The 13,103-nt window shown below is 43.8% G+C and overlaps 2 protein-coding genes across 3 annotated transcripts in view; both read right to left on the reverse strand.

Moving 5' to 3' along the window:
- Positions 1 to 10,504, reverse strand: part of LOC131271886 (diacylglycerol lipase-beta-like) — a 31,423-nt gene extending 20,919 nt beyond the window's left edge. The window contains exons 1-3 of one of the 2 annotated variants that reach the window (XM_058273453.1): positions 10,394 to 10,504; positions 8,911 to 9,618; positions 2,293 to 2,489 (exon numbers count right to left, since the gene is read on the reverse strand). The gene's annotated coding sequence lies outside the window, so the exon portion shown is untranslated. Of the gene's footprint in view, positions 1 to 2,292; positions 2,490 to 8,910; positions 9,744 to 10,393 lie in introns of both variants that reach the window. The other variant, XM_058273454.1, reaches the window with a different exon arrangement.
- A 462-nt stretch (positions 10,505 to 10,966) lies between these two features.
- LOC131272801 (uncharacterized protein F21D5.5) lies at positions 10,967 to 12,945 on the reverse strand. The gene is made up of 3 exons (XM_058274660.1): positions 12,762 to 12,945; positions 11,270 to 12,701; positions 10,967 to 11,210 (listed from the first exon to the last, which is right to left on the reverse strand). Exons 1-3 carry the CDS (start codon positions 12,898 to 12,900, stop codon positions 11,087 to 11,089), a joined length of 1,695 nt encoding a protein of 564 aa, XP_058130643.1. The 5' UTR covers positions 12,901 to 12,945; the 3' UTR covers positions 10,967 to 11,086.
- Positions 12,946 to 13,103: the final 158 nt, after the last annotated feature.

Below are 13,103 nucleotides of genomic sequence, written 5' to 3' on the forward strand. Positions count from 1 at the left end.
TGAAATCAATTGACATGGGAAATTGCAGTGTGCGTTCTGTCGATTACGGCGGCGATGGCAATTTAGGGCCGCCACAGCATGTGCACCGATGCATCCCGCACGATATCGGCACATCTCGCGACGACGGCAAGGGGTTTTCTGATGAAGCCATAAAACGCCACCAAATGGCCGTTCGCGGTATGGCGTAGACAATCAGGCAAAACTATAAACGTCACTGGCGCACACGCGGGCTAGAATGTGGCAATTTTATGACGGAACACACTTGCAAGCGTCGTTGGCCGAGTGACCGAGAACCGAGGAAAGGTTCGTGCCAGGAGAGTCCACATAAATTCGCTAGTTTTAATTAGCATTCGAACGTCAATTTGCATGCTAGAAAGTGGCAAACGTTGTTTCCTTCTGCAGATGACACTAACTTGTATGAAGATTTTTCCTCATACTTTGTTTTCATATTTTGCCTCAAAAGTTGGTTCAATACTTAGCAGAAATCTTCTATCAGACACATGTAAAGTATAGTATAGTAAAATGGAGGGTGATTGTTTTTCATTCATCTGAATATTCTTGTCATTGCATACTTCTATTCTGGTATTTTCTTCTCAATTAAGTTCTATGATAAACCAAACAATATTTCAAACCAAAATAAATAGAATCCTCACATTAGAAGAGAAATCTCAATTGATTTTTTTTTCATTTTCACTGAATAACCTTTCGGTAAACATGTTATCCTTTCGATCCCATCGGCCCAAATATAGACACACAAGACAGTTTTGATTCTAAAGATAACAAAAATTAAATATCTGACGAGTGAAATTACGACGCCTATCTTCCCCATGCTCGCTTAGCAACATGCAAATGTTTGAAAAAGAACTTTGTAGAAATACTCCTAGGAAAAAACTTGTTTCCCAATCAGGTTATGCTGAGACCTGACAGACAAAAATTCGCCAATCGGTATCGAATGTGGTGGATAGGCAAAAATCTTTACAACCACGCACACATATTGCTGGCCTCGAACTAAGGCCTTCCTACCGCTTCCTACTGAACCCTAGCTATCATCGAAAATTTCCGGTTTTTTTTTTCTCAACCAAGAGGAAGCGAAAGAAAGAATGGAATATGTTTGTATGACAGTGAAAAAAGCATATCCAAAACAGCAAAGGTTTTGGGTCGTTGAAATATGTTTTAGAATTTCTTAATCCAATCTCACTCCTCCCCAAGCAAACAGAAAACTTGTACAACGAGGCTTAACATCGCGCTTCCAGGTAAGTTCTCGAGACCTTAGTCACAAAACCGGGGATTTTGGAATCATTCAAGAGGGTTTGAGGGTGCCCTTACAGCGAATGTCAATGAAGAACCTGTTCTGATGGAGTAAAGTAATTTGATTTCCCATTATTCCTTCCCATTGTCCACGTCCACCTCCGGGTCGAGGGAGGTGTAGTTGACTAACACACTCGACCCGTAAATGATATGTTCGCTTCGAAACAGCCGAGTCGCACGAGAACCGTGGCTAATTTGCCTAATGGCACGTCTCAATGCGCCAGCGTTGGATGTTTTTTGGTGCAAAACAAATCCACCAGTTTTTACGTAAAACGCTACCACAGGGCGGCACAGCATAAACGATCGAGGGCAGAGGGCCCAACGCCACCAGCATAGCCTTCGCCCACAGCGGTAACGGCCGCCTGTCGCTAAAAATTAGTTCTAACTCTCACAAATTATCCGCAATGAGGCATGCCCATAAAAGACATCGGTGTGCAGTTTCCCTGCTTGGCCGTCGCGTGTCCTTCTCTTCGCGAGACCGATCGAATCGCGTGGATAAGACGCATAGTGTGTTGTCAGACCTCCGGAGCGGTAATGTGTTTATTGGTGCGCCACCACCTTTCGACCCTTCCAACCGGGCGACGCACGAGAGCAGGAAGTCGATAATGGTGGGTGAACTATGACTTATCGCTGGAAATGATAAGTTACGGTGCGCGGGGACGTGTAAACCTGTACTCGATATCCTAACCAGCCGACCAGTGGAATAATTATCCTCACGGCACCTCCATTGAACCAAACCCTCGTTGCCGCCGGGTGGTAGTGGAGATTATGGGTTATGGAGAAGGTTATTAATAATTCTACAGGCCTCCCAGTTAAAAGACAACCTATTTGTCGGCGTCCGATAATCAGTCTTCTTTGCTCAGAATTTAACCAACCCGCCAAGAGTACCACACAATCATCCGGAGTTCCTAGGATCGGCCATGTAGAACTCGCAGAAGAAAACCGTTTTCCTTGCGCGCTGTGGCCGGAAATTAGCAAACCTACCCTGCCGTTTATCGCTGGCAATAGACCAGACTCGTCAAAGGAATGCCACCGCTGCGTAGCACCGGAAGTCGCGTCGTGAAGTAGTATTTGAGCACGTCGAACAGCACATCGCACACATGGCGTTTGTTCGCTAACCGCCGCCGTCCTTCCGCACTGATCGTTCAACCGATCGATGGGAAACTGTCCTCATCGGAGTCCTGGGGGAGAAGAAAAGGGGGGGAAAGTTTAATAGGTTGAAAGGAATAAGTTTTTGGAGCATTTTACTCGAATCGGATTAAATAATACGCGGAGTAGGTCAGCATCAAAAGGTCTTTATCAGAAGGGCTGGGGTAGAATATATGACATTTTTTAGTACAATTAGTTTATTTAAAATAGATGAACTTAAAGAATATATGTCCTTAGTATTGTATATCATCAACGTGTTTGCACCTTGTGAATTTCATCTTGTGTTAATTTTAGTTTTCACATTTAAATTTTACAGATAGCACAAGACCAAACAAGCTGAGTTTGCTATTATTATGCTCTATCATATTCAACGACGATACCTTTTACAGTCTTCAATATTATTTTAATATTTTAAAGTGAAAGAAGATATGGCAGAGAGCCAAACAGTGAATAATTGGATTCAATTTGCTAAATGGACTACGATAAATGATAATTGCTAAATCATCAACTACTTTTTAAAACGAAAAACCAAATGTTTCGTACAAACTAAACAGATGAAGAAGGGCTGTTCTCTATAATATTTCAAAAAAATAATTCTACCGTAAGATAACGTATCCTTGAAATGCCATCAACTTATCGAATGTATTGAAAAAGACCATCCATAAATTAAAACCCTAGTGGAAAGAGCTGTCAGTGGGAAAACACGCGAGTGGCCGGAACGAAAACAAACACAAGCGCTGGAAAACGTCATATGTACGAAAATATATTCCATTCCATCGTGGCACATCCATTTTCCGCCATAAATAACCATTTCCCTTCGAGGAGAACAGCCACCATATTCAAATGATTCCTTCGCTACGCATTTACATCGATCGAAACACAATCAATATGTAGCTTTTCTTCACCACACCACTCCTCTGGCGGGGGAGGGGGCGGAAAGGGCATGGACCAACATGCGTCTCTTGGAGAAGAAGAAAAAAAAGCGAACGAAAGCAAAAAATGCATCAGCCGAAAAAGGGATTTGTATTTGTAGTGACGGCGTTCGGTAGCAATGAGCAAAAAACGCGAAAACCGGACCAACCCCGCCGCGTCTGGGGCCACCTCTCAATCGACATTCCAATTCACAAAACGCGAATGTCTCGGACATTTACCACCCCCCGAGAGCACCCCAGGGGTTTGGTTGGTAGTGGGCGAGGTGGGGGAGGCTTCGGAATTCATGTAGCAGTTTTCCATTTGCGATACACCAAAGCAAACGACGAACGTTTTTGCATTACAGTTTTTAGCTAAGTTTTGTGGGTGTTTTGTTTCTTGTTGGTTTTTCTTCACTTTTCTCGCCCAACAGCCAACAGTTCGCGGCTCATGGTGTGCGTGGTTGGACGCTGGCGAGTGTGATGTGGCCTTCTGTGGCATGTGCAGCGCACCGTGGACGAACGAAAAGCAGGGGAAAAACGAGTCCATCAACCTCCGTGCGGCGGCGACCGATGCATTTGGTTGGTGCATTTCTTTGCCGCAGGACAAGAAGGCAAGCGGGGTGTTGGCAGGGAGTGGGCAGCACGAATTAAGCCATTTGTTTCAAGGTTTGTTTGACAAACCCCTTTACTATTAGCTGATTTTCGTTGTCTATACTTATCGTTAACTAGGGCCTACAAAAACAAGCATGAGGCACTGGGCATTTTACAAACCTTAGTAGCTTAAAAACTCAGACAAAAACCCATTACATAAATGTTTATTCAATAACAATAATAAGTTTTAAGTTTTCATATCAAATAACACAACAAAATTAGTCATACAAGACAACCAAACGCAATATTATTTGTTGTTCATGTAACATTTACAAATCATGGTTGCGATGTTATGCGATTTTCTACCGGAGCAAAAACATAAATAAATAACATAAGTCAGTCACAAACAAAATGGTTACTCTATTTAACACAGCCTTCCCTTCCATTTTCCTTCGCTTGCCTCCCTCGCTAACAAAACGAAACGGATAATTCAAACGGTTTTCCAGCGGTGTAGACCTTGGCAACCTATCCGGGGACACAAACAAATATCGGTATCAACAAGTTTAAAAAGCCATCGAATCCCGGGCCCAGGTGTGCGAGGGCTCGACGGTTGAGCAACTCGCAAACGGATGTTGCAATGCAGTTTCTCGCTGGTACCTGCTGCTGCATCTGGTTGCATATCTTCCGTACCGTTGACAACCAGTTACCAAACCGCGAATAAAATAAAATAAACACCACCGACCACCAAATCCCTTCCCAATTCCGCCCCCAAAGGGTAATTGATTAGTGCGTGGTAGATCGTTTATGGCAGCTAAGGAGTTGTTTGTATGCTTAATGATTTGATTGGAAGGAATGTGTGTTTTTAATCCCATTTTAAAATAAAAAATAGATTATAATTTTCTGGCAAAAAGCACAGCAAATATCAAGTGGAAAACTTAACTGACAATTTTCACTTAGGTCACTTATCAATCCTACCGATCAGACTGTTCTCTGCCGTGGCATTCTCGACTAAGACATTCTATGATCGTTCGACGATCGAAAACCTTGTACGGCCACAACGACTGCCTACTAGTTCAATTCAGGCTATGGCCAGTAATACGATCCGTCTCCCTCTCGGTTGATCGTGCTCTCCTGCTTCCATTCCCTTCCTTCCGTAGGCTCTTCTGCTGGCTTCCTAACTAACGGCAGGCACCCACATGCTTCCCTTTCTCCTCCCTCCTAATACGTGGAGGGCCTAGATGTCGCTAGATTCCGATGCATTTCAACATACGACCGCCGAGCGACCGTGCATTGCGCAATGTGTGAGTTCTTGTGTGTGCGCAAAAATGAAAAACAAGTTTGTTGTCGTGGCAGGGGCTGCGGAGATGCCGAGCCCGGGCTGGGGGGGAAAGAGAGATGAGATGGGTGGCACATAAGATTTTTACCATTTATGCGACGCTGCACGACCAACCGATGCTACTCGGTTCGAGTGCGGGCCACGATGGCATACTCCAGCATAACTGCTTCCAATAAACGCACAAAATACACAATAACAATAATAAATTGCCTCAATGCACGAACCGGCAGACGAGCCATGACGATTGGGCAATGGAAAAAAAAACAAGAGGAGGCCCTCCGATGAGAAAAAGGAGAAGGAAAAAATAATATAATCATACCGCAGCATCATCAAATGCACATTCAGTTATCGGAGATGAAACCGCATGCAATCACGTTTGGTGAAAGGGTCTACTATCATTCAAACGAAAGATAAAACCCGATAGATAGACCTCAAACGGCATTTAGCAGATTGATGTTTAACTCCAACGCAGGTATTTTTAATTCTAACAAAGGTAAAATATATGTAACCAATTGCCTACAAATATTTTATCTTTGCAATGGTTCAAATAATAATCCAAAAGAGAGTTTACATAAGAATTAAGTTTGTACCATGCAACATAGTGGTGCAATTCCTTTCTAGAAAAAATAATCGTTTAGGTCGCAAAAAAACCCCAACCAATTGAGTTATTGCCGACCTCTGGCAAAATGGATAAAGGCAGATTAAAAATGGCCGGACACCGAAGTCGAAGCTCGGTCGAACCAGTTACGAACGACACAAGTAAGTCATGCTTCCTGACCCTGCACTACCCGATTTTTTTTTGCCACTTTTCATCAGTTGTTTCTTCCACCTCGGGTTATGTGGGCGTCCTTCGAGCAGGACACATAATAACTCTTTCCCCGACGTCATTCGCAAAGTATTGCATCCGTTTACGTTGCATCGGTCTTACGATCGGCCCCTCAGGGAGAGAGTGATTCATTCCGGTTTCCCATCTTTCCCCGGCTTGGAAAAAATCTCGTTTATTCATGCATCGTCATGCTAGTTATCTCAGAGGGTCACCGGTGGGCTATTTTGGCACCGAATTACAGCATAAAGCAACTATGCTCTTGTCGTGGACGTAGCCCTTCAGCTTATTACACGCTACACGCTATACAGCCCATTTCGGGCAAAGTACATTATCGATAATGATCCGCTATCGGCCTTATCGGCTGGAAGAAGATGGCGTAGCTGAAATTATCTCGGATAGGATGAGTGGGATCGAAGTGCGGGTAGATGTGCGTTTTTTTTTTTGAGACTCATTTTATGGATATTTGTTACGAGCCACGGGTCACGTGAAAAAAAGATCCATGTTGGTAAACGGTATATTTCATATCAACCTCAAAGAGCATGATAACAGAACGAAGTATCAGGCGAACGGGAAAAATTGATTCGACAACTACCAACACTGCCCATGGTAAAACTTGTTTCAAAAAGCAAACAAATCTCGTATCGAAATAGTAATTGGATGATAAAACAAACACAAATTAGCATCAGCGTCCCACGAGGGGCTAGCAAATCGTACATACAAAATCCTAACCGCGGACTGGCAGAACATTGGACGCAAACTGCCATAACACAACACCACCAAAGGCTTTGCACCTCCCGTTTGGATGTTTGTTTGGTGTTGGTATGGTGATTTGTCGCAAAGTTTTTAGATTCCACCTTTTTTTCGGTTTACAATTCAAGTGTACCAGAAGTGGTGGTGGAAGCGGCAAACCAACATTCAAACCGAGTACGTGATTTGTTCGAAGATGAAGATGATGTAATCGCAGCTCAAAGTCTACCGGATGATGATGATGATGTTCATGATCACGAAGATGACGATGATCTGTCCAACGCAAAGTTCGCTGGAAGCTGCCGGGAGCTGCGGGGTTACGGGTTACTTTGGATTCATCGGTCATTAGATTTACTGCGTGCAAAAACAAATCCGCGGGTTTGAAGTAAAAGTGTACGTTTTATCACGAGGAGCCGATTCCATAATGTATTTTTTTCTCCAGCTCGGCTGAGCTTGTAACAGATCGAAGCCTATAGATTGCTACAACGCTATCAGCAGTTAACACTCGGACACTCGGGCACATATTCTAGTTCGTAAATTATGAACAAAAAAATTCCATCAAATAGCAATTACACAACGCAATTAATGTAAGTGGATATCTGTGGGTTTGTTTTTTTTGTTGATTTTTCGTTTATTATCCATACTTTGGCTGATTAACTACTTGGATTGTATAGAAAGATCAATGTTATAACTAGCATTGAAATACATGGGAATCTTTTTCCCTTTACGTTTCACTACAAGCGCAGTCTATGACTCAGCAAAGATTGGAGTCGATCGCTTAGTGACAGTTTCTAAATTTGTCGATCCGGACAAAACGTCATCCCAAGGGCAAGGGTCGTCTAATGGAGCGATTTAGCGGAGGGAATTCCGTGTGATTGTTGTCGGAGGTTTCCGAGAAAAACAGGTTAAATGCCAAACATTTCATATGAACTCTATCTTTACTCATATATAGGAAACGACTTCTCGATCGACGATCATCATACAAGGAAGGCTAGAAGCAGCAGAAAAGCATTTGGCTTAAAGTGCAGGAGAGGTTATTTTATTTAGCAGCGTTGTGCGAAAGGCTGAGTTGGTGAATCTTAATATCGTGAATCTTAATGTTTCTACACCGTATGGACGCCCATTTCTGGTTGTTGGTGTAATAATTTGGCGAATAACTAAGGTGCAAATTATTGACGAAGGTTGGATTTTCAAAGGACAAGAAACAGGAAACGTCCTTGGCAACAGCAAAAAGTATAATGATATACTACATCGTTGTTTGAATTTATTTGCGCAAAAACAAATAACCGAACTGATTTGACTGAAGCTGACTACATGTGAGGATTTGTTTCACCAAACAAATTCTGTTTGGTCAGTCAGGTTCATCTTTGAGACGTTTTTAGTGTATGTATATCTTTTGCAGTACCTTCTAAGAAAGGTACGTACAATTCCTAAACTTTTCTAAGCAATTTAAGTAGCAAATGAAAGGAAACGCCATTCGATGGTGCACCGAACCAATAACCAACATTGCAGGTTTCATGTGCGTGCTATATGCTTGCCTCGATGCTTGCAGAAAAACTAGTTATGCTATGACGTACCGTTTCCCGGGGTTTATAGCCCGAGCATAAACGCTTATACAACTCCACACTGGCCTAATGCTGGTGGGCCACGCAGGGCAAAGAAGCGATATAAATGTTTACAATTGATCGCATGAAAGTTGGCGATGGCTGGCAGACCTACTCTGTAGATAATTTCTTCAAGTAAGAGTTATTGGATCGGAAAAAAGACTTCCGAAATTTTAAAAAAGAGGGAATGATAAAAAATTGAATAAAAAAACCTCTCAAATGCTTACTTTTAAATAAAAAAAAAAAAGTTATATTAGAACTAGAATTGAATTGAATAGGAAAAAATGGAAGAAAATCGTACATGCAATACAGGTGCATGATAGTGCACTGTTTGCCACATTTCTTTGGCATTGTAGAAAAAGATCAAAGCAATCATGTTTTGCAAATGACACACATTAGCTAAAATCATAGAAAAAGAAGATCATCAGTCCTTTTTACCTGCACAATTTTTATCTCAACAGCTCTTGCGTACCGTTGCACACACAGGAACACACACACCACCAGCGATCGGCACTTTTTCCATCTCCTTTGCTTTCACTTCATGTACCTCCACACCTTCCACCCTTCTTCCCCCACCGGTTTCTTACACTGGTTTAGCACTTTTTTCCTCCACAAACCACCCTTATTTTCCTTAAGGGGTTGCTTCCCTCCGTTTCGTTTACTTTTCACACATCCATCCAACCGTACCGTGCGCGTTTGGTTTGTTATTCACCTTCTTTCGTTCTCTTTCCCTTCACTGGCACTACTTTTCTTTTCTTTCCTTTCCTTTCCTTCCAAGGCGCCTTTACTTTTTCTTCATTCGTTTTCAACTTCTTCTTTTCTTCTCCACGTCGTTGCAGCAGGCACTCCGCTACCGGCAGCACTTCACTTTGCACTTCTATTGCTTACATTACACTACTTTTACTTCTCCGATTTTAGGTTGGCGTTTAGACGGCTCGGGCTTACATGTGCCCCCCTTTTGCGTTTCGCGCAAACTGTGCCTCCATGGTGGAGAAAACGCTCCGAGACGCTTTCCCGCTCCCTCTTTCTCTAACTCATACGCACACACACACACGGCTAGACACTGCCATTGGGCACCGCACGTCTTGACCACACACCTTGAGGAGGGAAAACTCGTTTTTCCTTCCCGCGCACGGCAACGATCGTCTAACAAATGTAGAAAATTCGTATTTGATGGTAATAACGCACACCACGGCACCGAGCAGGCGTAATCCGCGATCCGCGGGGAAATGAGAATAAGAAACGGCTCAGAAAAGGCTACTTCGATGGGGCTGCAAAGTATTTTTATCAACGAACGCAAAACGGGACAGGAAGAATCAGTCGAAAGATAGCAGAATAACGGTGCGTTGAAGGTATTTCAAGGAACGTTTTACTTTTCTTCGACCCAGTTTCCCTCCCGATTCCCGTTTCATACAGATACAGATTTGCGAAACGCAAGATTTGGTGCTAAAATATAATGTGAAGAATACAAGGAAAAAGCGAAATGATGCTTGCGAGCTGAATGAGCTAAAAAAAACTACTAATCCGCCTACGTGCAGCTCCAATTGCCAAACCGTTTTCAAATCTGAATCGCTCGTCTCAAGTACAATTTTCAAATGCCGGCCACGGTCTCAAGGGGTGACTCAAGTCATTGGCTTCCTGATTTGGTGCAAATTAAATCTTTGGCTGGGTTGCTTTTCTTCCTGCTTCTCTATGCTTCTTCGGACGCCCACTCCGTTGGGAAGGGAGAAAGTGGACGGAAACGGTAAACACACTTGCGTCACTGACGCGCACACGAACGAAGTCCTAACACCCTGATGCTACCAAACATCTTGCCAACCTCCAGCTGATCCTGGAGGAAAGCGCGTTTCCCGGAAATCGTAAGAAAAAAGTGACCGTTTAACCGGCGAAGACGAAACAGACACACCGAAACACAAATTACCTTCCGCGAGGGCTAATGGACGCTAAATGAAACACAAGAAGTGTGTGGAGGCTGCTGTTTCAGCCAAGCCCAGCAACGAAGTACAACCACGCGCGATGGACGCTGTTTTGCGACTGACTCTCAAAGTCGAGCGTACTCTTGCAACCAAACAACACTACTTCAAAACAAACCGCGCGGAGCTTAGCAGCAACACTTGGGGAAAAATGTTTAAAGCCAGGTCGTGTGATGTTTGTGTTGTATGTGTGACTGATCATTTAATTATAACTAATTAAAAATGAAAAAACTGTCCTAGCTGGGAATATTTTTTGGTTTTAACGATTATTTATCAAAATCTTCTATTTATATTCATATTACGCGCTTGTGCTTTTTGAGAGAGCTTCGCGACGGGCCCGTCTGAGAACTGAGAACGGTGAAGTTCGCTCTCTCTCTTGCTCAGTAAAAGCTCAAAATTCGAAAATTAAAATTACATTTACGTTACTTTAGCATTTCTATTTGGAATTTTAGAGCTTTAATGTTAGCAAATGATGGTTAATAACTTTATATAAATATAGTTGAATCACTTGAGCATACAAATTTTAATTTTACTTTATTAAATTATTTGAAATAAACCTATTTTATTACAACATCGGAGTGAATAACAGCGTAAAGTTAATGGAAACAGTCCTAAATCCAAGTTCCGATGCAGTTCAAACTTTATTTCTCCAACAGGTACATTCGGTACAGTTGCTCATCGGTTGAGGCTGTAAACTTCGGGACGAATTGCACTTTGACAATTTCCTTGTAACCTTCCTCAACCTTTGGCTCCTGGAACTTTGATCTTAAAAAGGAATGGTAGGTTAGTATAAAAATAGCAAATAAAAGGACTAATTTACTCACTTGTAGAAATTAAATACCATATCCGATACCGTAGAGTGGGACCGATCCGTCAGCTCTCGGAAGGCGTTATTGTGGCGCGCGTGCTTGTAGCTGACGTCCATCAGGAAACATCTCACCGGAATTTTGGCACGCAAGGCCACCTGCACATACCGCTTACGACTTTCCACGTCCGGGTTCATGTTATCGACGACCACACTTTTCCCGCGCTGGATGGCGGCATCCATTGCGGTGACGCACTTTTGCCACGAACCGAGCGTGTCCCGGTTGATAATCTCGTAGCCCTTCGAAGCCAGGTGCTGATGGACGAAGTGGGATTTACCGGAACCCGGGAAGCCAATCATGATGATCACTTCCTGCCCACCGCTTGTCAGCTTGGTGCCAGGCGGGGAGAGAAGCGATTGCTTCGATACGCCATCGCAGAATTCTTTCGGATCAAACTCTGGCTTCACCCAGTTGGTGTCCGGGACGTTCTGAAAGTGTAGCTCGGGCGTTAAGAATGGTATGCCCACGTTCAACGCCAGCAAACGGTCCGCGCTGGAGTGATCCTTCTTTCGTTTGATGGGCTTTTTCACCTCGGGCCGACCGGCGGCATCCCCGACGTAGAAGCTGCGTACCTTGTCCACGGATATGCCATCGTTCTTAGACTCGCACAATGTTTCCCACATGCCGGTGCGAGGTTTACGGTACTTGCCCGACCCGGTGGAAATGAAAACCTGCATCGGGACGCTCAGTTTGCGCACCAGGGCTTCAATTTTCTGTCGAAAATCTTCAATGCGCACCTTGCCCTTGCCGATTCCGGCCTGGTTGGTGAAGATAACCAGCTTGAAGCCGGCCTTGTGCAGAGACTTAAGCTTTCCCGGCACCTCCGGAAAGGCGATCTGCCAGTCGTCTATTGATTTGGGGAAAACGTTGCCCGATTTTGTTTTTATCAGCGTCCCATCCATATCGTACGCAGCGATCTTTTCCGACGATACCACGCCAGCGCTGGTGTAGACGTGCAGCATTTTACCGTCAACCGATTCCCATACGCTCTGCGTCGTTGGAGTTAAGGACACCTGCGGTTTGCGGTCGGTGCTTATCGTCGGTGTCGGATCTGGTGTTGGTTTTGCACGCTTCGCTGTAGCATTGCTCTCGGTGACGTCCTTCGGAGACACTTCATTCCGGGTTCTTTTGCTACCAGAAGTTTCTCTACTCTTGTGACCGTTTGTCAGGCTTGTATTACTATCTTTACGGACTTCTGGTTTTTTAGTTTCCGTTTCGTACTTCAATTCAAACGTGTACCGGTGCAACCCTGGCAAAAGTTCCATCACGTCACCAGGTTTCGCTTCGTAACCTACGTTCCGTTCCATCTCTACACCATTTAGTACGGAAGGGTTGAGGCCAAGAGATTTCACCAGCACGTATTGGCCCTCGATATTAGCTTTTAAACAAACTGGAAGATAAACATTTTTATTGAACGAACACTATGGTACCGGGCACACTTTCCCTTTACCTTGGTTCCGTGAACAGTTGGCGTCCTGGATCAACGTTTCGGGGCTCCGGCCAACCATGGTTTGTTCCGTTTTGATGCGAATCGGCGGATGCTGCCCGGACACTGGTACGAGCAAGAATTCTTTAGGTGTTTTGCTCATGTCGCCACTAAATAATGCCACTGCAAGCCGGCGAAAGTGCGTTCGTAATCTGAGAAGAGATATCATGTAATAACAAGTGTAAACAAAAACAAGCTCAGTTTGGCAGCTGTCTTTGGCGCGTCATTTTTTCGTGAAACAGCTGTTTCGAGCAGTAAGTGCTCGAATTTAACTAAATTTAAATTATTACACAAAAAGCCCGGTAA

This window comes from Anopheles coustani, chromosome 3 (genome assembly GCF_943734705.1).
Source record: "Anopheles coustani chromosome 3, idAnoCousDA_361_x.2, whole genome shotgun sequence".
NCBI lineage: Eukaryota > Metazoa > Arthropoda > Insecta > Diptera > Culicidae > Anopheles > Anopheles coustani.